The sequence below is a fragment of the Gavialis gangeticus genome, unplaced genomic scaffold (assembly GCF_001723915.1).
Source record: "Gavialis gangeticus isolate Ggan-Ray unplaced genomic scaffold, GavGan_comp1, whole genome shotgun sequence".
NCBI lineage: Eukaryota > Metazoa > Chordata > Crocodylia > Gavialidae > Gavialis > Gavialis gangeticus.
The window spans coordinates 10,164,948-10,192,807 of NW_017729009.1; the positions used below are offsets into that span (position 1 = coordinate 10,164,948).

Sequence of the window (27,860 nt, forward strand, 5' to 3'; positions counted from 1 at the left end):
CGGGGGGACCTCCCCTGTGGGACAAGAGAGAGTGAGAGCCATTGTTCAGCTGCCCCTGGATTTTCTAGCATGTGGCATTTCATGACGTGATGAAAGCAGCTCTGGACAGCTGTGTCCACCCCAGTGCCATGGGGAAGCTGGTGAAGTAACAGCATGTACTGACTGTGTGGAAGAAGAGAAGGAGCAAGGGAATCTTCTTGTCTGTCCAAAGCACCAAGCCTCATGGATGCAGATAGAGAAATAATCACCTCCCCCCTACATGGGCATTGTAGCATCCTCACTCCCTCTGATCAGCTAACAGGAGGAGCATAGCAAACCTGCAGGATACAAGACCTGCCATGTGAGGTCACACCACAGTGCTATGGTTCATCCCAAGATGTGTTTATAGTTATTTTTCCAGTATAAGAGAGCCACTTTGGAGTTACTGTTGCCTGCACTGGCTGGAGACTCAATAGCAGTACTCTGCAGCCTTAGGACCAGTCACAGCTGCCACACAACCCAGAACAGGGGTAGGCCTAGAAGGCAGTATGTTTAGAGAGTGCACATTACATGACAGGTACATACCCAGATTCTCAGCCTTGTAGGTTATCACAGAGGGGCGACAGAAAGGCAATGAGTAGTACTCGTACGGCAGCTGGGTCCGTGAACTCGTGAGCTTCACAGCCTGAAGGAAGAGGAAGAAGCAGTCATTCCATCATGGACCCTCTTAAAACCACAGGGACCACTCCCTATTTTCCCCTACATCAGCTCCAAGCTAAAGCCTCCTTCAGGAGAGATTTCAAGAGAAAACCCCTTGAAAGATAGCAACAGTGCCCATGAGGAAAATCCATCCTGCATGAAACAGATCGCATCACCCACCATTCAGAGAGAACAAGCAGCTTATTTTCTAAGGAGTGAGAAGCACTGACTAGCCCCAGCATCTTAGTTCACCAGGACCTGCAGTCTATTAGGTTACCAACGTACAGCTGTCATCAAGTTTTGCAGGGAGGTAATCCTGAGGACAGAAAAGTTCACAGCAACACCTCCACCAGTGAAACGACTGGGAACACATTGAGGACATGGGAGCGTGGAGTTAACTGGGCAGCTCTGGGAGGAGCAAACCCCTTACATGTAAGAGAAGGGTGTTGTCATGCACCTGACCCTTTCACAACATACATGCACCCCCGAGCCTGTTACAGCATCAGCCCCGGCCTATTCCTGTAGCTATGAAGAGCAGGCATTTCAGTACTGCTAAGAGCACTAGACATGTCACAGATTTTGATATTAAAGTCACAGCTGAAAGCAGATAGAATGGTGCCTGGGGCCTGCTAATTTGGCCAAAACCAGCCTGCTGTCAGCTTTTTGCACCCCATTAACACAGAGAGGGTGTATTCAGTCTCTTTTCATGTTCCTATCTCAGTGGGGCTCCAGATGCTGCTAGTCAGAGGCCCCTGCCTCTAACAAGAGCCTGGAAACTGATAGGACTTGGGGAGTGTTCCTATAGTGCTAACAGCAGAGCCCCCACGTGGCTTAAGATGGGCTACAAGGACTGACCTCCCACCCCACCTTGGAGACTGTTCTGACTGTTGAAGCAGCCAGTTCCTTGCAACTCAAAACCACCGAGCCTTCATTCAGAGCCCTGGGCTAGGCAAGGAGAGCCCCTCCGTCCTTCACCTGTCCGACCTGAATAGCTTTTGTCCTCTCTCATGCCCCAGCCACCTCAGCTTTAGCAAGCAGAAAAATGTTCGAGGCAGACATGGCTGATTTATTTCAGCTGTTGTTCATCAGCCTTTCCCATGCCCATTTTTTTGCAGTATTACCTGGGATCCCAAGTGTGTATTGAAATGGGGTGACTGGCGCTCTTTTTGGAAAAGCCACAGCCTAGAGGTCTGCCCTTGGTTCCCTGAGCTTCTGCCTTTGGAGAGGAGGCCAGATCAGAAGACAATGGATGGGGTTAAAACTGAAAGCTGCTCAAGGGGACCCACAAAAATGTAGGACATGATCCTGGATGTCTGCATCTCAGTTAAGGCAGAGCCAAGGCCACAGCTGTTCTGAAAAGCAGGAACAATTTGTAGTCGAGCCAAGGTCACTTATCGGAAGTACACCACAGGCTGTGCCAACTGATCTCACTGCTGAAGGAACCATTTGGCTTTCAAATCCCTTTGAGAGCAGCTCTTCCAACCCAGCCCCTTGAGACCCTTTGCCCTGGGCTAGCCTTGTTTGTTCAAAAACAGCCTGAGTCTGGAAGTTTGTGGGTAAAATGCAAATTGTGCTGTGCTTGGTACATGACTAGTCAACCTCAGTGACCCAGACATCCACTCTGCTGGACTTCTTGCGCAGAACGAAGCCCACAGCTTCAGCAAAAACAAATAAAAAGAGGCTCAACTTGCTGGTGTCTGGAAACCAAGCCTGAGCTCCCTTCCGACAGGAGGGAGGCAGCTCCACAGTTGGGCACTGATGATAGTGGGCTCTGTGGTGAACTCTGCCCTCTCCGTGGGTGTTTTCAGACTAGAGGCTGGAGGGTGGCAGGGGAGGTTGTGGTAGGGTTCAGTTTCTTCCTGGCTGAGGGATAGAGTGCACGAGAACCGACTCAGGCAAATAAGTATGAAATGATGGGGTCTAGCCTCGATGTTACCCCCGGACCCATTGCCTTTAGACAAGTTTTGCTTATGGTGCAATGCTGCTCTATGGGCAGTGTCACCTGTTGATCCCACACATGTGCAACTCAGCAGCACACAGCACCAACTGCTTTCACTCTGTTCCCTGTGCCACTGAAAGAGCTCCTGTGCCAGCCAGAGCAACTCAGATAAAGATTTTGGTGCAACTCCTTAATTGCTTCATAGGAACACTCAAAAGAAGAGACACAGGAGGAAAAAGAGGAAGATCAAAGAAAACAGTGGGAACAGGGGCATGACAATTAAGGGCCGGAGCCCCTCATTAGTAAAACCTTGCATATGAGTGCTACTACAACATCTGCTACTGAATTGGGGAGGCACGACCCCAACCTTTCGCTCCCAGTGACTCGTTGGGCTCCTTGTGCTACAAGGAAATGTGTTCCCACTGGCTGCTGATCCCTGTGACCTCCACCCTACCTTGATTTCTACGGGACTATTCCGGTGGAAATTCCTAGGCGCGACACCTGGGACGTAGAACGAGCCCATTCCATGGAACAGTGAGAACAGCAGCAGCAGCAAACTCAGACATTCCTGCAAAGGAAAAAGAGGCATCAGGCAGTACTGTCACAACCACATGCATCAGGGCAATGCACCACCCAAGATACTCCCCTCCCAGAAATGATATTTATAGGGGCTGAAGAGTCCAACAACCAATGCACAACCCAGGCTTCTACTCCCAACGTTGCAGCTCCTGGCAAGTCACTTCTAAGGTGTGCCTATTTCTCCATGTTTGAAAGAGGAGTAGCAGGTGCTTATGCCCCAGGTGTGTGCTGTGAAATGGGTTGGAGTTGTCAGCTGAGAGGCACTACAGTGCAAGCATGCCAAGAGAGACAGATCTGGGGAATAGCAGCTACCTCTGGACACCTGAGCACACCACTGTTTTCCTCCTTCCGTGCCCTACAAACAAAGCAGCCTTTGCTCGACATAGCTGAAGCTCCCCACACTAGGACATGTGCTCTTCAGGCACCATAATCTGAGGTATGGAGCAGCAGTTCACAGTCTGACCTGCAGCTTTCCTGCCCTGTGCACAAAAATCCACCCCTCTTCACTCAGCTGGGTGCACGGTCTACGCAGCAGGGCATCAGCCTTGACACTACATTTCAGTCCACCAGTGCACTCCAGAAATTCTCCCGTGGCAACTCCTGGGCTACAGCTCAGAGAATTTGTTTTCAGTGCGGCAATGAGCTGGAGCCGACTTCTACGTTGTGCAACATCAGACCTACACAAACCAATTGGATCAACACTGGAGAAGTGCTAACTCAGCTGTCCCTCTATCTACAACCCCACTGCATGAGTGAGTTTGCACCACCTGTCCCCCACCCCCCACAAGCCAGGAAGTTTAAAGCAGCAATGAATGCAAGTCAGAGATGGGTGCAGGGCCAGAAGCAAGGTAGCTTGGGGCAATTCTCAAGCTAACACTGCCGTGAAGACAAACCTACGGTCATCGCTTCCCTACAAAGTCAGCTTCACTCTGCTGGTGCCACTGTATCTAAAGGAACAGCACGGGGGCAGGCTGGGGAAGAAGGGGATCGAGAGACCCAGGGCTCAAGGGGGCAGAGGGGCAAAGGCTGTGTCATTGGTTTATGGCTTGGGCTCCAGTTGCAGCACGGGAAGTTGAGGTTGGATATTAGGAAATTGGGCTGGGATAAGCACAGCTCCCAGTTCAGCAGGGCCTGAGGGCGCTGGGAAGGGAGCACAGAGTCTGAGAACAGAGCACCCTGCCTCCATGTCTTCTCATCCCTCAGCTGCATTAATGCTGCCCAGAGGGGCTCAGAGGGAACTTGCATGGATCCAGATGTTCCTAGCTAGAGTCCATCACTGCCGTGCACAGCAGCACGGAGACAACGCTAGACCCTTGGAAGTCAGGTCAACCTGCTCCCGCCCCTGTGAAATCACAGCCTAAAACAAGGAGCAGCAAGGGAGGGTATCTGCTACCAACAGCAAGCCAAGCCACGTCCAGAGGACAGCCCACTGACCCCTGACCCAGAGCTGGTCCAGTTCAGCGACTGTTTCGTTCAGAGGTGGGGAACCCACTGGGAGTTAAACAAGCAGAAAGGGCTTGTTTGCCTCTTCCAATAATAATGACAAGTTCAGCGTGTATGGCCTCTACCAGCTCAGCAGGCCTGGAGATATTTGGAAGTGCATGGTGACTAAGAACAAATCCACTGAATTCACTAAACACAAATAATTGTAGAAAATTCAGGTTGGAAGGGAGCTCAGGAGACCACATCTAGTTCACCCCACTCCTCAAAGCAGGACCAGCCCCAACTAAATCATCCCAGCCAAGGCTGTGTACCCAGGTCTTAAACACCTCCAAGACTCCACCACCTCTCTGGGTAGCTGTTCCAGTGTTTACTACCCTCCTAGTGAGAAAGATTTTCCTAATATCCAACCTCAGCTTCCCTTGCTGCAACTGGAGCCCATTGCTCCTTGTTCTGTCATCTGCCCCCACTGAGACCAGTCCAGCTCCATCCTCTTTGCAGCCCCCCTGCAGGGAGCTGAAGGCTGCTACTAAGTGCCCCCAATCTTCTCTTCTCCAGACTAAATAAGCCCAGTTCCTTCAGCCTCTCCTAAATCACATCCCCGAGCCCCTGAATCATTTTCATTGCCCTCCATTCCAATCATACTTCCTTTGCTTGCTACATCAGTTTGTTTTAAAAACAAAACAGGCTTTAATGAACTTTTTTCCTTCTGCATCCAGCACATTTAAAGTATCTAAGATGTAACTGCTAAAAATAATACCTGTAAAATGCTTTTCTTTTTGCAGTTTATTGTATACCAGTTTCCATTCTGATACAGCTCGTCACAAATCACAACATTAATCACCTAGCAAGACGTGCATCTTCACCATTTCTGTCAAATCAAAAAATCTAAATAAATTTTGGCTAAGCTCCTAGAACTGCTCAAATCAATGCATGCAGACACTAGATATCCTTTTGGTCATCAAAAAGAACTAGATTTGGTGTTACAACTATATCAAGTTGCAGATCAATGTATTTTAATGGTTATCCATGAGATTCAGACGTACTTTAAGAAAGCAGAGAGAAAATACAGGCACAAAATTGAAACGGGACCGCCATGAAATCAAGTGTTCCTTTGTTTCCTATGCTCGTTCACCATCAGCACAAGTATATAACACGCCCCTGGTCTTTTCTTGTCAGAGAATGTTTTATGATCCACACATCAGCAGGAGCCCTAAAGTGGCCCCATTCAGACTCAAAAGGTCTCTTGGGCACATTAAGTGCTAAGAGAAGTATCATCCTTGCTTCACATCTTGTATCCTCCCCCCAGCAGCCAGCTGACTGCAAGCAGTTACTTGGCTCAATCTGCATCTCATGCTAGATACATGCATCAATTCAAAACCAAGAAAGATGAAACCCTTGCCACAAAGAATCTACAATATAAACGGACAAACCAGAACCCTGGGGACAAGCTCAGGAAATGAGTGGGCACAAAGACATGATTTGCAGAAGCAGCAGGTCTCCGCAGACGTGTGGCTGAGGAAGGGCTCAGACTGCGGGAGGTGGTAGTTTCAGACACTGGGGCCAACTAGAGCGGATGAAGAGACAGGCAAGCGCAACTGGGAGAAGGGAAGGAGAGCAGAGACCAGGCAAGAGACAGGGTACACTGAAGCTGAGAAGCTGGAGGGAAAGAAGTGGAGGGCAAGAGAATTCCCTGGTTCTAACTCAGGGGTGGGCAAAATGCCACCCGTGAGCCGGATGCGTCCCACAAGGCCATTCTATCTGGCCTGCAGGGCCCCTCAAAAATTTAGAAAATTAATATTTATCTGCCCTGAGCTGCCTGTCATGCAGCCCTCGATGGCTTGCCAGAACTCAGTAAGCACCCCTCCTCCTCCAAAATAATTGCCCGCCTCTCTTCTAACTCCTAGCTGGCCTGTCAGATGAGTAATGAAAGGCAGCCCGTTCAAGACAGGGCATGGAGGAGACCTTTGCTCTCTTGCTTGCAGGCTGTCTTCCAAAAGAACAACGTGGACATGTGCCAACAGATCTGCATACCCACAGGGGCCATTCCTGGCAGGCCTTTCACTTGCAGCTAGGGGAGCGGAGCAAGTTCAAAGGTTGCACAGTTCTGTCTTGCTTACGTAAAACACAGCACTAGGCTTGAGGTATCAAGATCAACCCCCAGAGCCGTGCTACCACGGCTTTCACCCACACACATTTCAAAGAGGAAAGTCACCCGCATGATGAACTCCCACCTGGGGCACTAGGCAGCCACCGATGGCACCGTGGACTTGTGTGATGCCCAAGCTCAAGAGAAAAGCTTTAGTGTACAAGTTGTTGTGAACAGAGCTAGCGTCACTGTTTAGCTTACCCCACGTACATCTGCCAGGTGACCAGTCCTCAGAGGACAAGCCCCAGGTGAGCAACAAGGAGCTAGAGCAGCATTAAAAGTCATGATGCTACACCCAAGCCCCCAACATGCCCAGGCAGAGAGAACTGCACACCCCGAGTTGGAGGAGAGCAAAGTGGTGCTTCCTTTCAGCCTTAGTTTCTCATACATTCCTTCAACAGGCAGCGAGTGGCACAGGTCACCTTCTGCCAACCTGAACTGAATCTCGCCAGGACAGCCCAGAGGCATGGCATCACAGTAACAAGCCAAAGTGCTCCTTCCCCAGTAGGGACTCCAGCTGTGCCCCTAATTAGGGCGCTCGCAATGTTGTGGTACTATGCAATGTGCTAGTCACCACCAGGAAAGGGACAGCCCTCCACGTATGAAACTCAGCCCCGAACAGCATCCGGTAGAGTCACAGAAATTACTTCCAGATAAAATCACCAGCAGGCTTAACATGAGCAAACCACTTCAGCGGACAGTTCTGCCCACTGGAAGGAACTTCTTTTACAGAGGCATCAAAAGCCACCACCCGTGATTCTGCACGTTCCGCAGAGCTTTGTAAAGCAGACAGGTACCAAGCAAATGTGTCATCTAGATCCAGTCCCACTACATGCGTTTTTTTTTTTTGGGCAGATATGCAAACCCACGGCATGTGCGGATGTACAGCTACTAGTTATATCAGTGCTGGAGACCACAGAACACTGCAAGCTTCTCTCTGTGCCTGGCTGCCAACATGCCTCAAATCACCTCCACGGGGGCCACCTGGACTCAGCCTCCAGGCCACTACAAATCTTTGGCCTCTCTGCATCCACTGCCAACAAGCAGGCCAGGGAGCAGGAGCAGCCCTCACAAATGTCCCCAAGAACAGCACAGGCTGGACAGCCTTCCAACGACAGTCACTTCAGTCATGCTGCAGGCATTTTAAGGAGTGGCACTATGTGAGCTTGCTTCGGGACTGCACCATGACCGTGTCTCGGAGCTAACTTAATGCTATGTTTGCTGAAAAAGAGGGTGGGGAACCACCTACCCAGAGTATAGGAAACCAAAGCTAGTTTGAGCTTCCAATTCCTCTAAAGCAGAGGAAGCAACAGAAACTCTTCATCTCAAACACAGGCAAGCTGGAAGAGAAGCCAAGTACACTCTATGGAGCCCCGCAACATCAAGCAACTGGTTGGAAAAAGAAAGGAAACGCCTACTCTCTTCATCAAAGACTTCCTGGTGCAGTGGATAGACTTCCTGGTGCAGTGCAGCTAGTAACTGGGGGAAGGAAGGAAGACCCTTATATGCTGCAACACAGAGCCAGCCTAGGCTCCCTCCACTGCCAAAATGCGCTGACCGAGGAAGAAATACACCTGCTCTTCCCCAATCTGGGGTGCCAGGGTTTTTCCTGGCAGCTATGCAGACAACCTCATCTTTATTATATTGCTGAACACTCACACTTGCACTTAGAAAGGCCACAGAGAGCCTTTGGGATGGAGACAAGTGCTGCATTCACTCTGGTTTCTGACAGCCCCTTGGACACTGCAAGAATTGTCAGCAGCCTCCTCTGCTCTCACCTCTTCATGAGAGAGGAAGCTGCAATGAAACTCTCAGCAGACATCCTCAGCCCTCTGAATAGGCATGAAACTATCCCACAGGGAAAGAGAAAATAGAGTTTTAAAGAGGTGTGAAAGGAAACAAATGAAAATCCCAGTACTCCCATGCAGAGCATCCTGAAACATTCTCCCACCATGCCTGCCAACCACAGTACCCACAAGGCCCCTTTTCAGTCACTAGTGCAGCAGCACTGAGCTCCAAGGCTTTTTCAGGTCATCAGCCTCACCCATTCACAAGCCACTCTCCCACAGCAAGACCATCCCCAGAAGCACTTGAATGAGAGGGGAGGCATGCCATTTCTCCAGTCTGCAACCTCAGAGAAGTCTAACTTCTTCCTACCTCCTTTTCTCACATCTGGGAAACCAGGTAAATACCTGCTTCAGCTGGTGGTTTTGTAAGGCTTCTGTCCAAAACACTTGGGAAAAGTCCGAGACCCAAGGAAACAAGAAGGCCCTCTACAGCCAAAGTTACCACTATAATTTGCACAAATATTTGATACCCATGAGCACAGCCCCCCTCTGTACCTGGGGTAAGTGTCTGGTTTAAGTCAGACCAACACGGCTACCAAGTACACCCCTGGTTTAAGTCAGCACTTCCTTTGAGTGCATTACCTAGAAAAAAAAAAGTGCTGTTGTAACAGAACAATGGCTCAGCTTCTACTTACAGTGGCCCACTTCCTTCCCAATCCCACAACCTCACCCATCAACTAAAATGCTCCAGGGTATGGAAAGTGGGATTTGACCAGATGTGGCCACATTTTTGCTCAGTTATGGGCATATCTGGTCAGTTCATTCTCCATGCCTCCTGCTTCATAGCTGCACTCTATATCCTGTCCCTGCATGCTCAGCTTTGCTCTACTGCATTTGAGCAACACTCAGCACTGTAAGGCTTCAACATGACCAAAGCCTCAGTAAACCAGTCATATAGATAGCTCGTTATTGGGAGTCTCCCTCATTGCTCCTCTCTCCAGGACCTTGTGGTCTGAATGTGTTCTCCTGTGCATGTATTCCCTCCCACCAATGGTGGTATCCAACACAAAGATTATTGGTTGAACTGATGCTAAACCCTTCAATAAAAAACAGCAGCAAAGAGACAAACAAAACCCTCACAAATTAAAAGACAGAATGCGGTCATAACAAATGCAGAGGTGCTCTGAAAACAGCTGCACTGGAGAACCTAAGAAGTTGTGGCCGGTGTGTATACAAGCCTTTCCTGGAGACTCTGCTTCCAACTCACAAGTGCAGTGACAACAGTAGCATTTATAGGGCATCAGTACATTATTACCATGCCATCTGCAACTGCTCCAAACTAGACACCACAGAGGTAGGAGATACAGCAGCCTCATCTGCGGTAGCTCTGCCCCAGTTCGTACCACCTACAGAGTTTGACTGGTGGTAGTGGAACAGCACAGTAATCTTTTCTAAAGAGCGCAGCACAGAGAAGGCCCATGAGCCTCAGGCCACACCGCAAAATGCAAGCAGCACTGCTGCAGATAGGCAATCGCCATTCATCACTGCGACAAAAGCAACGCTGCAGAGACCATGAGAGACCCACTGCCTTGGAGCAGCCCCGCGCACTAGCTACGTGAGCTTTAGAGCCTCAGGGGGAAAGATCTAGAAGAGAAACAGAGGACATGGGGCCAAGAACTCTTCATGAAGATCCGTTCTTGAGAAACCCATGTTTATCTTTGCACAAGAAGATTCAAGCAACAGAGATCGCTGCTCACAGCAGTCACCTGGGCCACTGGACACCATGGGGTATTGTTACCTTCCCTTAGTCACACTAGCCTACAACAACCACTTTCCAGGCAGACTAGATGACTGGATTCCTGCCGAACAATCCAGCTCCTTTTCAAGCACAGCGAAGGGCCAGACCAAACCATCTAAGGGTTTGTCTCAACTAAGAGGCATGAATGAGTTTAGACTCGACCCAAATGACGAGTAGTGAGTCTGACCTAAGCTCAACTGTTTTTCCTAGTCAGATTAATCTCAGACACTCTCACTTCTGCAATTCTTCTAGATAGCTACTGCTTGCTAATCCTAGTAATAAGCAACGCTGCTGAACTAAAAGGCCTGGAGAACGTACTGCCAGCGAGCATGAAAGGCTGCGCACTGAACACATGCTGCAGTGTCCTGATTTAACCTCCGTTCTGTGCAGATTTTGCCTCCTCTCCAAACGGAAGTCAGCGTCACACACAAATACAGCATCTGTTTCGTGCTGTGGAAAGGAAGCAGGATTCAAATGGGAACAGGGTGGGGAGTGCTTCTTGTCCCCTACAATCAACCCTGTGGACACCTATGATTATTGCAAAGGCCTCACCAGCCCCAGCGGAGCTGGTGTGTCCACGTCATTGGGAAGCAGCTGGATTCCAGCTGCAGCATTAGGAGAGGCATTGAAAAGGAAACAGAAAATACCGTGATGCCACGACACCTGTCCTGGGTTTTGCCCACAGCTTGGGCAATTCTCAACATAGGTGTCACCCTGGGATACCTCGATATCCTCTCAAGGGGATGCCACTGTCAGGTGCATAAATACGAATCACAAGAGAGGGGATCCTGTTTGAAATCAATGGGTTTACGTGAAAACCACGCTGCCCTCTGCGGCCTTTCTGTGCTCTGCGCAGCAGAAGAATTGCTCGAGAATTTCTGTCGTCAAAAGAAGTGGAGTGAAAACAAAGAACTGGCGTTTGTGGTGGGGCTCACAGAAACCACAGAGAAGTCAGGCTGGTTACCTGGGTCCACCCCCTGCCCGAGGCAGGATCGTTCCTAACCCCAGACGTGTCCAATTAAACACTACATAAAGCGATCTTCTGCCCAGAGGCGACACTCACGTCACCCCCCAAACCTGCCACAGGTAAAGCGGCGGGGAGGGAACACAGCAGCCAACGTGCTCTTCTACACAAGGCAGCGAACATCAGAATTGCCACGTCCTGGGTCAACCCCCATTAATCCGTATTAACGTAACCGGGGGAGGGGACCCCAGCCATCAACACGGGACACTGCGGCTGGAGGGGCCCGCCCCAGAGCGATGGCTGACCCCCATCGTCCGCACGGGTGTCCTCCCCCTCAAAACCAGCCCAACCATTTCCTGCCGCCCCACAGAGCCGCGACCCCCAGCCCGGCCCGGGGAACCCGCGCAGGCCCCGGGAGGAGGATGGGCCCGGGCGCCGCACTCACCATGGCCCCCGATGCCGCCATCTTGGATCCACGTGTCAGGAAGGACGTCAACGGAAGTGGCCGCTGGTTGGCTTGGGCGCTTATCGCCATGGCGACGGAGCCGGTTCCGGGGTGGGGGGGAGGGGGGAAATCCATGGGCAGCGGCGCCATCTTAACAGAGGGCAGCAGGCTTCGCGCTGAGGGGCGGCGACATGTTTAGAGAGGGCAAGGCGGGGCCGACCGGAGCAAGACACAAGGTCCATTCGCTTCATCTTTCTTGAGGGCAGCCAGCGCCCTTGCCCGGCTCTGCCACTGCCGCCTCGGGCACGTCCCTTAGCCCTGCTGTGTGTGGGCCAGGCTTGGTGCGGGCAGCATCTTCCTCCGGGCCAAGTGCAGGGCTGGGGAGGGCAGCACTCAAGTGGAGGCCCACCACTGCATCGCGACAGAAGGGAGAGGTGGGCCCCAGCCCTCCCCTGCAGAGACAGCAGTTTTCCTGCCCCGGGGGGGTAGTTAATTCACTCGACGGAGGAGTTAATTCACTTCCCTGCCGAAGACGCGTGCGGAGACCCGCTGACCCCCTCATGAGGGCACGGGCCGCACAGGAGCGCTGCTCCCCGTCAGCGTTCAGCCTCTGCCACCGTGTCTGAAAGCCACGAGCCCCGATGCACAGAGCAGAGGAGACCGCGCGGGCCTGGGCCTTTCGTCTCCGTCTCCACCTCTGTTTTGTGGCCTCTTTGGCGGGGGCTGCCGTCAGGATTTCCGGGGCCAAGGGGCTGGTGGCCTCTGGCATGGGAAGACACCGCGAGGACCTGGCTCCAACGGGCGAGGTTTTGCCCCTCTCCGGCCCAAAGAGAGAAAGCGGGGCCGGTGCCGGCGGGCAGCATACACGTCGTTAAGAGAAAACCGCAAGAGGAAATACCTTTTAAATATTTATTGACTGAAAATCCAAGCTGGAATAGAAGCACGTCATCTACTACATCTCTCTCTGTTAACAAAGTCGAGTAAAATGAATTTCTGAGCCAGTTCGTGGGGGGGGGCGGGGGGAGGAAGGAGTTACAAACCTTCAAGGGCTTTTAAATCTTTGTCATCACTTCATCCCTCTCTAAACCCCCATCTCTTTAAATACTTTGTGAAAGAAATGCCGGGTTTCTTGGTGTCATTGTGAGTTATCGAACTATGCAAGGGATGCCCAGAAAATAAGGATAAAAGGGTTTGGAAATACCGAGGTTAACTGTGACAGAGACTATTGCATATCTCTGTTTCTTGTTCCTGATGTGAGGCTTTAGGAAACAGGCTCTCAGCCAGGCAGTCTTAATATCAGGCTGCCATTATAAAGATCAATTATAACAGCTCCAAAAAAGGAGTTGCAAAAACCAGTGGCAAATTGTGCTATCATTCCCCTGGGTAACCAAGAAAAGAAAAAAAAAAGTCAAGCCAATTGCTTTCTAAACAAAGTACCAAAAAATGTGCAAGGCATTTTACATCTTTTCTAAAGAAAAAAATAGTTCCTGCCCTCAGGAAGTCGATACGTAACTTGGTTAAATACAATTCAGACCATTTTACACTGCAATACACACCCTTTAACAAACCATTTTACAAGCTTCCCCTTCCTCATCGAACCCCAAAATGCAGCCACCTCTGGGGAGGGGCAGAAATCCAGCAACTGATTAAATAGCACACAGCTCCAGCACACGACAGTTTGAGATGGGGAGCAAAACTAAACTAGTTTTAAACTGTGTGAGGGGAGGAGGCTCGTTAGAGCAGAATGATGCCTTGTGCCGTTGGCTCTGATGTCCTGTATGTGTAAAGCAGCTACCTTTGCACAAAAAGAAAAGCCCTGGTTGTTTTTAGAGGGTCCAAATCACACAACTTGGTAAGTCCTCAGAGAGAAAGCGCTCCCTACACCGCAGTGCCGCCTTCCACTCTGTGAGGGCATCAGTTCAATATGGAAGTGCAGGGAATGGCACCACCTGCAGAGACTTTCTGCTGCATCTGGGCTTTCCGAGCCAGTCTCTGGTCCAAGTCCCAGTGAGCTTATCCAAAAATCACGCAGCCCACACAAAGCCACTGCATTCTTGCCTCCCAAGAACTGCGGCAGGAAATCCTTGGTTGCTAAGAGCGGGCTGACAGTGCCAGGGTACGAGCAAAGATGATGAAGAGAGGGATGGAGCAGGGGAGGAAGAGACTGTTGTATGCTCCAGGTCATATGGTATGCATGGTAGATGGCTATTCATTGCCTGCCCTGGATTTTCCACCTTAAGGCTGATGCTGGTACTGGCTCTCCGTTGCAGTAAAGAAATCCTCCAAGACACTCTGGACGTACTCAAAGGTGGGGCGATCCTCTGGTTTGTTCTTCCAGCATCTCATCATGATGTCATACAGCTCTTCCGGGCAGTTATCTGTGCGCGGCATACGGTACCCACGCTCCAGTGCACGGATCACGTCTGGGTTGTACATCCCTGAAAAACAATGGGTGGGAATAGGAGGAGATGGGGGCTTTTACATCAACATTTACATGCTGCTGAAACAGGATTGCATGACATCTTAGGGGACATGATTCCCCCCACAGTAAGTGGTGAGCACCTACACTGCCGTGCAAGGCAAGGGTTGGAGTTTGAGACCCTAGGTAGATGCTAAGCCAGGTGGCAAGCAGTTTTGCTTTTCAGTGAACCAGACTTGAAGCCCAATACTTGTAACAAAGGCCTTAACTCTCCACTTGAGGAGCCTTTTATTAAGCCGTGTCTTCCAGGGCTATGAGTTGTAAGGGTCATTTTAGGACGCAGAACTGTCCTTTCCCCAATCACTCTTAGGGCCTAATATCCTTCATGTACAGTTCACAGAGATAAGTTGCCCCTGTGGCTCTCAATCTTTTAAGACTCAAGATGCCCCTTATTAGACTTGAGGCCCCCTTGGAGAACGTGCTCTGTTTATTTTCACTAATTTTTTGACTAGAGAAAATGAATAGAGCAATTTAGCTATCGCAAAGATCTCGGAATGACCACAACAGGTCAGAACGCATTTAACACCATCAATTCCTGCTTGAAATCTCTGGTTTCATGTTGTGAGACAGGGTAGCACACCAAACGGTGCTAGCAGTGCATGGCACTCTGCCGCACCCTTGAAAGGGTCTCAAGGTACCCCAGTGTGCCACGGCAGCCTGGCTGAGAATCAGGGCAGAATCGTTTCATATGGATGGAAAGTGCCAGAGACAGGTTAGTTTAAGAAGAGAGTTCCTGATGATGATGATTTGCAGCCACTGCTATGCCTGCTAAACACCCAGTCCAGCCTTCTGGTGCCAAACCAATGCATCAGTTCGTACTATTTGTAATCTATATCAGGCAGATGCACTACGAGTTAGGCCTGAATGCAGGGCCAGGTGCCAACTCTGGTACTTTAATCCCAGTGCTTCCAACAATAGAGCAGCCTTGGACAAGCCAATTGCAGGTAGCCCCTTAACCTCCATCAGGTGGGTTTGTATCCCCTCCGGGATGACATCTGGCAGATGCATATGCATGAATAATGCATGTTGGTTGGAGCCTAGACCATTTCAGACCCTGGGTACTCTGCTTTTCACTGCTCAATGCAACACTGTTACCTTGACCCCTGCATGAGGATGCTGTCTTTGAGAACTGCTCCCAGCTGGCAGTTCAAAGGTCTCTTTCCCTCTTTATCACCCCTTTCTAACACCACCCAGCAGCAGATCACACAGTCAAGCTAAAACTGGCCTCCCTGAGATATGGCAGGACTTCTCACCTGGGTATGGGATGCGTCCGTAGGTAATTATCTCCATCAGGAGGATCCCAAAGGACCAGACATCCGATTTTATCGTGAAAGACCCGTAGTTGATGGCTTCTGGCGCTGTCCATTTGATGGGAAACTTGGCACCTGGACACACAGAGCAAGTCAGAATCAATAGAGGGCATCTCAAACAGGACCAGGGAGAATCAATTCCTCCATGCCCCCACATCTGGCAGATAATTTGACCTGAACATGTGAGCTATGCCCATTGGCCACCCAGCTGAAGGGGTCTCACTGCTTCTTAGGAGCCCCAGTGGAGCCAGCCAATGTCCAGTGGTTCAAAAGAAGCACAAAAAGCATGTAACCCCACAAAACAGAAGCCAACCAATGCATAGGATAAGGGGAGAGGAAGGAATCTCAGCTGCCGTAGGTGACCCCAGGAGCCCCAAGCATGGGGTACCAGCCCCCTCCCCGGTACAGGCGTGACTGTGTGCATCTTATTAGGCTCATCATGCTCCACAGGCTGCCTTTGCCCAGCAGTACCCTACCTTCCCGTGCCAAGTACTCATCCTCGATGATTCTGGCCAGGCCGAAGTCTGCGATCTTGCACACCAGCATTGCTGACACCAGGATATTGGCGGCCCTCAGGTCCCTGTGGATGTAGTTTCTCTTCTCGATGAAAGCCATTCCTTCTGCGATCTGTGGGAAGGGGAGAGAGAGCACACACGGAGTTTGAAACCTTCCCAAACTGTCAAAGCCAATGGCCTCAGAGGGCTGCAGGATTATTAACGGAGCAAGAGAGAGCACAGGGAAAACAGGGGAGAGCACAGCGACGGCATGGGCTGCGCGGTGCTTTCCAGGAGGTTGCTAGGTAAAGAGCAGGGAGAAGGTACCCCATGACCTCTGGGGCAGGGAAAGAGCCGACAGGAATGTCCAGGAGTCTGGGTGAAACCTGCACCTGTGCAAGTGCCTATGAACCACACTGGCCTGTAGGCAACGGGCAGTTGGAGACGGCATCCAGTGAACTGCTATAGTCTTGGCCAGGGCCACAAACTCACATCTCACCTGTTCCCCAGCAGCCCCACATGTGGACTCACAGAACCACACAGGAAGGTGCAGATACATCCTGTGGACTCGTAGCCCCCAGATGTGAGCGGTGGTCCACACAATCACAACCCATCTCTTCTGCGAGGGGCCTCACGTGACAGCACCACGCATTGCTAGCATTCAGCTTTAAGCGGCCCCAGGTTTTGCCATAGTTGCATGCAGGGCGCCATCTCAGCGAGGGCCCCCAGCCTGCGCGCCCGGACAAATGCAATTTCTACCTCAAAGCAGGCAGCGCGCTGAGCTCCTATGCAGATGGAGATGCAGCAGCCAGACAGATGGCAGGCAGGGCTCTGGCCCTCGAGGAGCTAGTACCTGGCACCTGAGCTAGCTAAGGGGACAGCCAAGATGCTGCATCGGGACTGGCCCAGAGCAATGCAGATCGCAGCATCTCGAACACGCTCCATTGCAAACAGGCCACAACCGGACTGGAGAAGAACCAGCAGGTGGCGCTTGCCTGCTGCAAGGGGAGGCCAAGGCCAAGGCCAAGAGACTTCCGGGTCTGCACGCTCAGGCGTACAGAAGTGCCGCCCACGCAGAGGGGATGCTGCACACCCAGGTACTTGCATGCATTCGGCCTCTGCTCCCCGTGCAGACCTGCGCTGCAGACTCCGCTGCCCAAGAGCTGGCACCTCTGTGCTCAGACTGAAGCATCCTGCCAAGGCTCCTTGCAAAGACCCTGGGAGAGATACGTGTGCGGCTGCCTATCTACCCTGCACATCACAGCACAGCCCAGGGGGTTGAATGTTCCAGGCCTTAATAGGTGTATATAAATCATGGCATGGGTATAGGAGCTGTATGTGATGACATCACGTGCACGCTACCACCGCTAACGAACAACATGTTAGGAAGATCCTGCAAAGACCCAAATGCTGAATGCCTCTTTCTGACCGCCCCAATGACATCACAACCCTGGATGTTGCCAAACGTAGTGCTGTTTGCCCAGAAAAACAGAAGGTGTGAAAGCATTGCACCCTCCTAAGCCAGGCTAGGACAGCTCTCTGGGCTGCCCAGGGAACAGGCTAAGAAAAATATTCTCAAAAAATACAATCCCTAGCAAATTTGGAGGCCCCTGGCTGGAGAGCAGTGGATGAAGCCTGGCTGCCTGTATGGACAGCTGTACTCAGAGCAGCTGACGGGCTTCGTCCCTGTCAGACGTCTCAGCAGACTACTCCGTAAAGTTGTGCAGGTGTCGAGAGCAGTGCACTGTAACCTAGCACTCAGCGTCACTGCTAGCAATAAGAGCAGCCGAGCATGCAGTGACAAGCATGTAGGATAAGGTGCCACCTGTGAAAATCCAGAACTGCTATATATAGCTACTGCATTGTGCTCTGTAGACTTCATTTACATGTGGCAATTGTGCCCAAAGTGTGAACATTGGCTGGAGGGCCCAGGGTGCTCGTGTGTGTTGTAACACAGGATACAAAAGCCGAGCCACGATAAACCAACAGGCAAAAGTGAATCTACACAACAAGATAGTCCATTATTGACTGTGGCCATAAAACGCTGCAGTAAATAATGACTGGTTGTGTTCACGGCTAAACGCAGTTCGTGTGACAGACGCACGGACAGAACCAGTTTGAAGTGATAAATCTTCATCCTAAAAATGGACTTTCTGCAACATACCCGTATGCGGCATCCTGAGAATGTAACCGTGGCATCACGTGAGCTGGCTGCAGAGTGGCTCCATCTCTCCAAGCCATCAAGGGGCTTGGGATGATCAGCACAAACCCAGTGCTGACATGTGTCAAGTCCCCTAAATGTCTCGCACTGTTTCCTAACCCATGGGGAACAGCTGCAGATCAGGAGAGCTGGTGGATCTTAGACTCCGAACACCAAGCTGGAAAGCCCAGTGACCTGGCTGAGCACTGGGGCAGGAACGATGGGTTCAGGACTAGTCACCAAGCTGTCAACAGCCAGAGCTTCTGGTCCCGCTCCATCTGAGCTAGAGCTTGGCAGCCAGGTCACCTTAGCTGCCTCCCAGAGACGGGGTAGAGGCAAAACAGGGGGACAGAAGTGAGTCTGGCTTTCCCCTCTCCTGCACCCACACGAAGGAGGGAAAAACCCACCGCAACATGTGCAGGGATGTCTCTTGCTGCAGAATGGGAGGGAAACAAGTCCCAGTGCACACGCTACAGTTAAGGGGTTAACCATGAGTAAACAGCAACTTCCCTTTCTGCCAAGGCCGCCTGCCGTGCACCTGCTCCCAGGCTGCGCACAGCTGGCCGGGGGACAGTTGCGAACAAGAGGCCGGTTGTTTTGCAGGGCAGGGCGAGAACAGCAGCGTGGCGGAAGGGACTGGAGAAGGGAGGCGCGCTGGATTATCTCCAGGCATCCTTTCTGCCGGCAGGGAGAGCACCAAACCCTCCCTGAACACCCGCATGTTTTCCTGGGGTGCTAGCGGGCCAGTTTGCCTATTCAAATCCGGAGCACAACCCGGCATTGTTAGACCCTGAACAATCGGATCCTTCCTGGAGCCTGTCCCAGCCCCGACGGGCACGAAACGCACTCCCGTGTGCCACTTTTCCAGAAGCCGGTGACCGAGAGGCCAATCGCTGCAGCTCCTGGTGCCAACCCACCTCCTTCCCATAACCTAACGGAGCACTTTGCCTTCCAGCTGCTTTGCAGGCATTAGCTGCTAATGATCTGAGCCCCCTGGGAGATGGGGAAGGATCGTTCTCAGCCTTTTGAAAGGCCACGGAAGTGGGGTGCAGACAGCTTGGCTCTCCTTGCCCTCCCCCAGCATAAGTCAGATGGGAAGCAGGACCAGGGGTGATGCCTGGCTCACGGTTGCACTGACTCTAGGGGCAGGAGGTATCAGGAGCTGCAGGCTGCCAGTCCTCCGGACCCCACCGCCCTCAGGGACCAGCCCCAGGGCCGACGGGTTAGCCTGCCTTCAGACCCCCCCTGCACACAGCAATACACCCAGCAGCATCCCACAGTCTAGCTGTGTTCATGCCTATCAGTGCCACCTCAGCAGCTTCGGCCCCAAATTTGGAGCCAAAGCTTCCCTGCCCCCACGGCGGCCAGGAGCAGAGCCCCTCTCAGCCCCAGCAGGGTCCCTCCTTACCTGAGCGGAGAAGTCGATCAGCTTTGGGAGAGGCTGCTTGTTCCCTTCATCGCTCTTCAGGAAGTCCAGCAAGCTGCCTGTGGAGGGGGTAGGGGGGGCTCAGGACAGGGCCTCACCAAGAGCCAGGGGGTCCCTGCTTGTGGCCCTGGCTCCGAGCAGCCTGGATGCCCTTGCCACGCTCCCACGAGAGAGACCGCTGGGCTCTTCAGTCCCGCTCATCTGTGGAGCAAGGACTAGAGGGGCTCATGGCCCCTCACAATGTGAGGGGTCACAGCACCCCTGCTATCTGCCCCGCTGGGGTGGGGAGGGATTAGCTCCAGGGCAACCCAGCCCCACATGCCCCTTGCATGTGCTTGTCATCTTCCCCATTTCCTGTTCCCTTTCCCCCCTCCACTATCGTGTCTTTCCAGCCGCATGGTGCATCCTCCGGCCAGGCAATGTGCTCCGATAGCTCCCAAGCGGGGCAAGGCAAACAGCCTCAGCCCTGGGGATGCCCAGGAGCACAGCGAGCTTAACCCTGGGCCACCGGATCCCCACCCCCAGGACACACCTTTCTCCATGAACTCGGTGATGATATAGATGGGCTCCTCCTTGGTCACCACCGCATGCAGCTTCACCAGCTTGTCGTGCTGCAGCGTCTTCATGAGGTTGGCCTCCGCCAGGAACGCTTCCACGGACATGCTGCCCGGCTTCATGGTCTTCACTGCCACCTTGGTGTGCTTGTTGTAGGTGGCTGGCAGAGACGGGGCGCTTGTCAAGGGCAGGCCTCGCGCTGCAAATGGCCCCCCGCCAGCCAGATACAGAGCACAAGCCCAGCTGGGGAGAGGCCTCCGTGCTAGCACCCCCCCTTCCTACAGCACCTGACCCCCCGGGGCCATCCTTGCCCATCCACATGACCCCTCCTGTCCACCCAGCTCTCACCCATCCACACTTCTCCGAACTGCCCAGCTCCCAGCTTCTTCTCCAGCTTCAGGGACTCGCGGGGGATTTCCCAGGCGTCCTTCTCCCAAGGCTTCTGGGGCTTCGGCGCCGTGCAGGGGAACGTGAGTTTCTGGCACAGCCCATCACTCTGGTCTGGAAAAGAGCAGCAAGCATTGATGATCAGGCCTGGGTAGAGCAAACCCACACGCTGGCAGCTCGGGGCCAAGGACTTGTCCACCTGACGGACCAGAGCTGGATTTGAACCATTGACCAAGGAGGAGGGAGCACCTGTAACCCACTGGCCGGAAGATGCCACGAGAGGAGCAGCACTTAACGAGCGGGATCAGGGGCCTGGAGAAATCCCGCTTACTCACTCTTATAGTGGTCGACCAGCTCTACCAGAGTGGAGAAGCTGTTGCGCGGGGAGATGTAGAAGCCGCCGTCGTCCAGCGTCCGGATCTTGTAATGCTTCACCGTGTCCCCGTTCTGCACGTCGAAGTCCCTCACGGACAGGGAGTAGCAGCCTGGGCCGAGAGAGGGGAAGACCCAGCTGAGGCCCTGGAGGGAGCAGGCAGCCACAGGTGCCCGCTGTGCCCCCCAGCCCCGGTGCTGCCCAACCAAGGGCTCTGCTCACCCCTCCTCCCTGCCTCCCCTCGGCTCCCACGGCCATGGCTCGAAGCTCGTCCCCGGGATGCTCAGCCTGCATCCGGAGCAATTCCCTCGCACGCGGGCACGAGGAAGTGGTGAGAGCAGGCGAGAACCAGATAAAGTCTGCCTCGGCCTCATTTCCTGAAGGCCTCCCCCCGCACTTTTGACTACATGGGAGCCAGACGCAGCTCAGGACATGAACTCGGACCCCGAGAGCGGGGGCAGCCCCTTCCGCATGTCCCAAGCGCAGACTATAGCCTGGGCACTCTCTCACCTTTGGTGGTCTCGCTGTCCCGTACCATGAAGGAGCCGATCATGTTCCCAGGGGTCAGGAGCTGCCGCTCAGCATCCTTCCGGCTGACGCCTTTGAAGAACCACCTGCAGGCGAGACCGGAGACAGCCCCGGCAGCCAGGGTGGCATGAGGCAGCAGGTCCCAGGCTTCCCACCCTCGGAAATGCCCCATGTGCTGCCAGGATGACAGCGAACCCCCCAGAGGAGGGCACCTGCCCAGGGAAGAGTCATCCATCCAGCCCAGCTTCCACAGGGCCTTCCCCTGCAGAAGCAACGCGCCTGTCCCCACTCCAGCCTGAGCCCTGGTCTGCACCAGCGTCACACCTTCCACGGGGGCTTCCTGGGAGCAGCAAGGAGGCTCCTAAAGCAAGGCATTTTCTTCTCTAGCTTTGCACCCCACCAGGTCAGGAGCATGAAGCGTAGGGGGACCAAAGCTGCCCGCACGGAGCCCGCTTGCGCTCCCTCAGGCTGTTCCCAGGCTCCCAAAGCAAGGGGTAGAGAGGTGCCAGGACAGCGAGACAACTCCTTCCCAGTCCTGCCGGGTCCAGAGGAGCAGCAAGCAGAGAAGAGCAGCAGAGCGAGCCAGGAGAGGCAGAAAGCGGTGGCCAGAGCGGGCAGAGAAGAGGCGTGCATGGCAGCATCCTCCCCGGCACTCACTCCTCGGTCTCCAGGGAGTTCACCCGAGCCACATAGTTACTAGGGATGTAGCCTTCTTTTCCCGTGGTGAGCGACTTGGCCTTCCACCACTCTCCAGCCCTGGGGAGAGAAGGGGCAGCCGTGAGCTCGTTCTCTCCGCGCTCGCACAGCCCTGGCAGCCTCTTGGCTTTGAGCTCGAAGCAGGGCGTTGAGGAGCCTGAGGCATCTTGTGCATCTCCGGGGCACGTGAACCCAGGCTGAGGCTGCCCTAGACCGGAGCCAATGCCACAGCAAGGCCCTACGCCGATAAGTCAGGCCTTCACCACCCCACAGAGCCCCAGGAGCAGGGGCAGGACACACGCACTTACTCCTCCAGGACCTTCATGCGCTCGCCCTTCTGGAAGCTCAGATCTCCACTGTGCGTCACTTCATAGTCGTAGAGAGCCAGGACCAAGCAGTCCTCTGAGCCTGCCGGGCCAGATGGGCGCCTCGGTCAGGGGAGCCAGGAGACCCCCCACCCTCCCAGGACCTCTCTCAGGGGGCTTTGCCTGCTGCTGCTGGATGGGACCCTCTGCTCGGCACTGGTGTGCACCAGCAGCGTGGCAAGCTTCATCCATCCACATCACCCAGCTCCCCTGTTACAATAGCTCAGGGCCCTCTGCTCCCAGCGAGGAGCACAAAACCAAGAGCAAACACTCCCCTCCTTTACATCCACCCCAGGCATGTGTAGGAAGGAGCAGGCCCTGATGCTCAGCAAATTCAGGGTTTTTGCAGAACCAGGTCCCTTAGGGCTGGCTGGGCCCAGGGATGCATCTGCGCTCCACCAGACCAATGGCATCCCCGGCGCTTGGGACTGAGGGGGAACACAAGCCTCATTGCAGTCCCCAGCTACCGGCTAACGCTTGGCCCTCCTGCACTAGACAAGGGCCCAGATCCAGCTGTGCTCTGGGACCTGAAGCCTGCAGCAAGCGTGCGGCCCACCCGGCTCGGGGGCTCATCCGTACGTACCATCAGCAGGCAGGGGTGGAGCCACGCTGGAAACATTGCTCTGGAAGGCAAGACGAGGGACATGGAGCATGTTGTCACCCGACTGGGCACCGTCCGATCATGCTCACCCGTCTCCATCCTGCTGCAATGCCGGCAGGAGGGAGATGAGCAGAGAAGGGCGCGGGGCCCCGTGGAGGAGGGAGACTGTGCCCAGCAGATGGGACCCGCACCACTGATGTCTGTGCACACCTGGATTTCCTCTTTAGCCCCCTGGTTGCTGGCATCCAGCAGGACCCTGTCCCCAAACTTCCTTCCTCCACCCGCTTCTCGTTGCTTCCCTTCCCCGTCACCTCCTGCTTGTTCTCCCAATTTTCCCCAGGAAGGATCAGGAGCAGCCTGGGCTCTCAGCCCTAGACTAAACCACCACAGCGCTCATGCAGCAATGCCTCTTTCTGATGCACTGTGCCCAGAAACCCAACCCTCTCCACCCAGGGGCTGCCTGGCCTCCAGAGCAACTGCTGGGACAGCACATCCCCAACCCTTCTGTGGCTGCAGCTTGCACTGGGCATCTCCCTGCCCTGACTCATGGCCGTGAGCTTCCCCGTCGCCCTTACTCTCTTGTTGGTGGACGTGGGGTCCTTCACGTAATGGGCCTGCTGGAGGCTGGGGCCCGAGTTGCCTTTCAGGATCTTCATCGTCGTGCCCAATTCCTTGGACTTGACGCAGCCCATCCTGCGGCAGAGAGGAAGAAGTTGAGACGGCCCCCGTGGCTGGGCTCCCCGCAGCTCAGGAAGGAAGTGTGGACACCCACAGCGACCTGCGCTAGCTGCTGCCCAGCCCCCACCATGCCTGCTCCGACACAGCCTCCCACTGCTCCTGCTGCCACGCGTCTTTGGGGCCCTGGTTTAGTGCCCCCAATCCTAGCACATGGCTTCACAAGCAAGTTCTGCTGCAATAAGTTGAGTTGCCCCATGTCAGCTTCTCCGTGGGAAGCACCATGCTCATCCCTTCCCTCACAGTAAAGGCGTGACCCTTGGTGAAAGCAGGGAGACCTAGATCACGCTCACCGTAGGGCGAGAGCGTACGGACGGGCAACTGCGCTCAGCCCTTGCTAACCTCATGGTATTGCAGGTCCAACGGCACTGCAGCTGCAACCTCAACTAAGCGACAGCTTGTTTTTAGGCAAAGCGTCTTGCCCTGGCAGCAGAGAGGAGGGCAGAGGAAGAGAAAAGGAGAAGGATCCCAGCCTGCTCTGCCCTGCGGAAAGACCTGCAACTTCTGCAGCCGGACCCGCGGCTCAAGGATGGGACTTTTAAGTAAACTCAAGACCCATCAATGAGCCGTGGCAGAGACCACCCTCGAATCAAGGGAGTGCCGATGACGACAGTATTGGAGGCCACTTGCTTGTATATAGGCTCACACAAATTTTCAGGCCCAGGGCAAGGTGCTGACTGGGTTTCTACTCCCTAGATACCCGCATACCCATGGCCACAAGTCCCATTTCACCCCTTAACGCTCTGGCTTCAAGATAAGCTCGTTTCACAGCAAAGCCCAGTCGGCTCGTGCCGCAGAGCAGGACGGTGATCTCCGGCGGTGCCCAAAGGCAGGGCAGAAACTTCCCAAGAGACGAGGGACAGCCGATCCCAGCCCCAAGAAGCTTACACCCAGCGGCAGGAGAGGGAGGGGGGGGATGGCTGGGCCACTTCCCCACAGGCACATGGTTGTGCAGCAGGGCTTGAAGCGACATGATGAAACCCAGGGGTTTTCAGATTTGGGAAAAAGAGAAGTGGCGGCTACAGACTTTCACAGGGGGTTTGCAGCACAGAGAGGGGCATTACCCGGGGACAGGAACCAAGGGAGAGGGAGGTCTGGCTGATGCACCCAGGAAGGGCAGTCTCCGGGCAGGGGAAGCAACCTGGCTCCGGTCCCAGGGGAGGCGTGGATGGGGTTTTGGAGACTGGTGTCACTAGGAGGTGGCTGCGATGGGCGATGCCCTGGTCCCACGGTGCTGGCTGACCACGCAGAGCGGACGTTCCCCACACCCTCCCCAACCACGAGTCCACCTCGCTGGGATCCCTGGGCCCTCCAGCACTGCGTGCCAGGAGAAGCCCAGTGGAGCGAGAGGCAATAGGCCTGTGCTCGGCTGAAACACCCAGTGGGCCAAATCCCCAAAAGGTGCCAGGCACCTGCAGCTTCTGCTCAATTCAACTGGGAAAGGCGGTCGTAGGCACCCAGGATGTGGCCCACGGAGAGCCTGAGCCTGCCACAGCTGCCAGACGCACTCAACAATGGGTGATAATTCTTGTCCTCAGGCCCTGCCAACACAGGGACATGCAGGCAGATCCGCTGGAGGTGCCGTGTCCACACACACATTAAAAGGGGAGGAAAGGGGGGCAGAAGTCATCATTCATTAAAGCCACCCCAGCGATACCTGGGCACCCCCACTCTCTTTTTTGCTAGTCTCCCTGCTATGAATGTGTGTAACAAGCCCCTTGACCACCTCCAGACTCCTCTTGTTCATCTGCAGCCAAGCGCTGGCCACAGAAATGCGGTCAGGCGTTGGCTCCCCTTAGACACGGGATAGCACGCTGTGGGTCCTGGCACCCCAGCCACCTCCCTGCGAGCCTGGTTGTTAAGAGGAAAGGGGACTGCGCTGCTAGGAAGGGGCAGGGACAACAGAAAGGGGAGGCAAGGAAAGGGAAAAGGATGCAGGTTCCTGCATCTTTGGCTTAGAGAAGGTCTCGTACACAATGGCTGACGCGCCCGCAGCCCGGGCACTGCCAGAGCTGCACAAAGGAGTAGCAGCCAATGGGTGAACCAGGCCCTGAGCATCCCCTCGTCCAGTACTCCCATTTAATAGCCCTACCAGGGCAGAGCAAAAGGGGAAATGTTGGTGCAGACACCGAACCCCCTTCTCCTGGCACAGGCCACAACTGCCTGTAAGGGCAGAGCCAACCACCGTATAAAGCAGAGCACTTGAAAAAGAGAGGGGAGCACAAAGTCTCGGGGGCTCTCTGCAGGCTCAGTGTGAGCTGGGGTTGTGTCCTAGCTCCAGCCCCTCACCCTGGCCTGTAGCCCCCCACTCCATCCCAGCTGCTCTCCGTCTCACTGCCCAGGGGCATGCTGCCCCTTTCCCCCAGCTCCCCACGGCTCTTTCAGGCATCAGCAATAAATGTGCTGCAAGCAATGGAAAAAAGCAGCTTCCTTTTGTCCTAGAGAGACCTCGCTCGGTGCACGAGGAAGGAGGAGCCTGGTGCTGCAGGAGGAAGCACGCGAGAACCACAGCCCACGCCGGAGCCCCGGCAGCCGCTGTGCTTCGTGCCCAGAGCCCTGCTGCAGAGCCAGGACAGGCCATGCAGGAGACCTGGGGTTCCCAAATGCCCACGGCCCTCCAGCAGCAACAGCCAGCAGTGCTCAGCATTGCCAGGATGGGCCCTCGGAGGCAGACGGCAGGGAGAGGAAACCAAGGCACATCTGAAGCCTGTTTCTGAAGGGGCGCTGCAGCCTCTTGGAGTTGCAACCGCCTCCCTCCAATTATCAGGGAGAAAACAGCCTTTCCCTCCCTGGCAGGGCCCAGGATAACATCCCCCCCACACCACCCCATCCTTGCTGGGTCCTTCCAGGACCGCCTCTTCCCCGAAAGAGCTCCTAGCACTGCAACGATTTGTGAAGCCCCCCTACCCTCCCCGTACTCTGGGTGCGGTGCCATGAGCCACCAGGCAGCGATAGCCTCAGAGGGGGAAAAGGCAGGGGACAGCAAGGTGGGGTCTGGGCTGGAGGGGAGGGTCCCGTGTCAGTCCTTGCTGAGGGGCTCACCTGGCCGGGGGTGGGGGCTGGCCCTGCATGCTTTGCACAGCCAGAAAGACCCAGCAAAGGCGTTGCAGCTGTGCAATGCGCTCAGGAAAGATCCACCATCCAATCCTTTCCCCCAACCCCATGGTTTGCACGGTGCATTTGGCATCGGGAGAGGGTCCAGGTGAGCAGGCCAAAAGACATCACCCACCTGCAGGATGCAAAACACCAGCTTCCTGCACACGCTGATCTGTAAATCCCTCTGATCTGTGTCTCTTCCAGCCCCAGCAGAGATGAGGGATGTGATGTGCCTGCTACGGGCTGGACCAAGATGTGCCGAGCCTTCGCTTTTCCACTGTTCACCTCCTGAGTGTCTCTTTGCAAAAGAAGGGACTGGGTATTTAGGACTATCCCCCTGGGCACTACTTAGATGCATGTTCTCCAGGTCACCGCCACGAGGCAGAGGCACTATGGGCACCATCCTGACTTTCCACAGGCCCAGACACCTTCTGCAGGCTCAGGCCATGAATGCCAGCACAAGGAGACAGGCCAGCTCGCCAGTCCTGTCATTAGCCACCCAGCTGCTAATATCTGGGCTTGACGCTCAAGCCCTGGGGGGAAATTTTACTCACGTAGCAACTTAGCTAGAATTTGGACCTTGGGATTTTCCAGCTATTTGATTACTGGTATTGGCCAGCTCTGGCTGATGCAGTCTGCCCTCCATCCTCCGCTGTGCTTGCCCCCTCGGTCCACACTGACAGGCTAAGCTCAACCCCAGAACCAGGCAGGGAGGGAAGGGACCGAGGCCCGTGTTACTCCTTGCGCTTCTTCCACAAATGACAGAAAGAGAAAGATTTTTTTTTTCCTCCTCCAAGTTGTTGCATATGAGAAACCTCCTGGGGGGGGGGGGGGGG

At 54.3% G+C, this 27,860-nt stretch overlaps 2 protein-coding genes across 3 annotated transcripts in view; both read right to left on the reverse strand.

The window, feature by feature from the left end:
• Window positions 1-11,884, reverse strand: part of TM9SF4 (transmembrane 9 superfamily member 4) — a 43,835-nt gene extending 31,951 nt beyond the window's left edge. Inside the window, exons 1-3 of the mRNA XM_019509974.1 lie at window positions 11,780-11,884; window positions 3,072-3,185; window positions 565-664 (exon numbers count right to left, since the gene is read on the reverse strand). Coding sequence (XP_019365519.1) covers window positions 565-664; window positions 3,072-3,185; window positions 11,780-11,869 — 304 coding nt within the window. The 5' untranslated portion in view covers window positions 11,870-11,884. The remainder of the gene's footprint in view (window positions 1-564; window positions 665-3,071; window positions 3,186-11,779) is intronic.
• Window positions 11,885-13,263: 1,379 nt separating this feature from the next.
• HCK (HCK proto-oncogene, Src family tyrosine kinase) overlaps window positions 13,264-27,860 on the reverse strand; it is a 20,024-nt gene continuing 5,427 nt past the window's right edge. The window contains exons 2-13 of one of the 2 annotated variants that reach the window (XM_019509975.1): window positions 23,769-23,886; window positions 23,176-23,215; window positions 22,536-22,635; window positions 22,189-22,287; window positions 21,514-21,617; window positions 20,966-21,115; window positions 20,592-20,744; window positions 20,221-20,403; window positions 19,671-19,747; window positions 16,045-16,195; window positions 15,512-15,643; window positions 13,264-14,217 (exon numbers count right to left, since the gene is read on the reverse strand). In XM_019509975.1, coding sequence (XP_019365520.1) covers window positions 14,015-14,217; window positions 15,512-15,643; window positions 16,045-16,195; window positions 19,671-19,747; window positions 20,221-20,403; window positions 20,592-20,744; window positions 20,966-21,115; window positions 21,514-21,617; window positions 22,189-22,287; window positions 22,536-22,635; window positions 23,176-23,215; window positions 23,769-23,885 — 1,509 coding nt within the window. In that variant the 5' untranslated portion in view covers window position 23,886 and the 3' untranslated portion in view covers window positions 13,264-14,014. Of the gene's footprint in view, window positions 14,218-15,511; window positions 15,644-16,044; window positions 16,196-19,670; window positions 19,748-20,220; window positions 20,404-20,591; window positions 20,745-20,965; window positions 21,116-21,513; window positions 21,618-22,188; window positions 22,288-22,535; window positions 22,636-23,175; window positions 23,216-23,768; window positions 24,347-27,860 lie in introns of those variants that run through there. The other variant, XM_019509977.1, reaches the window with a different exon arrangement.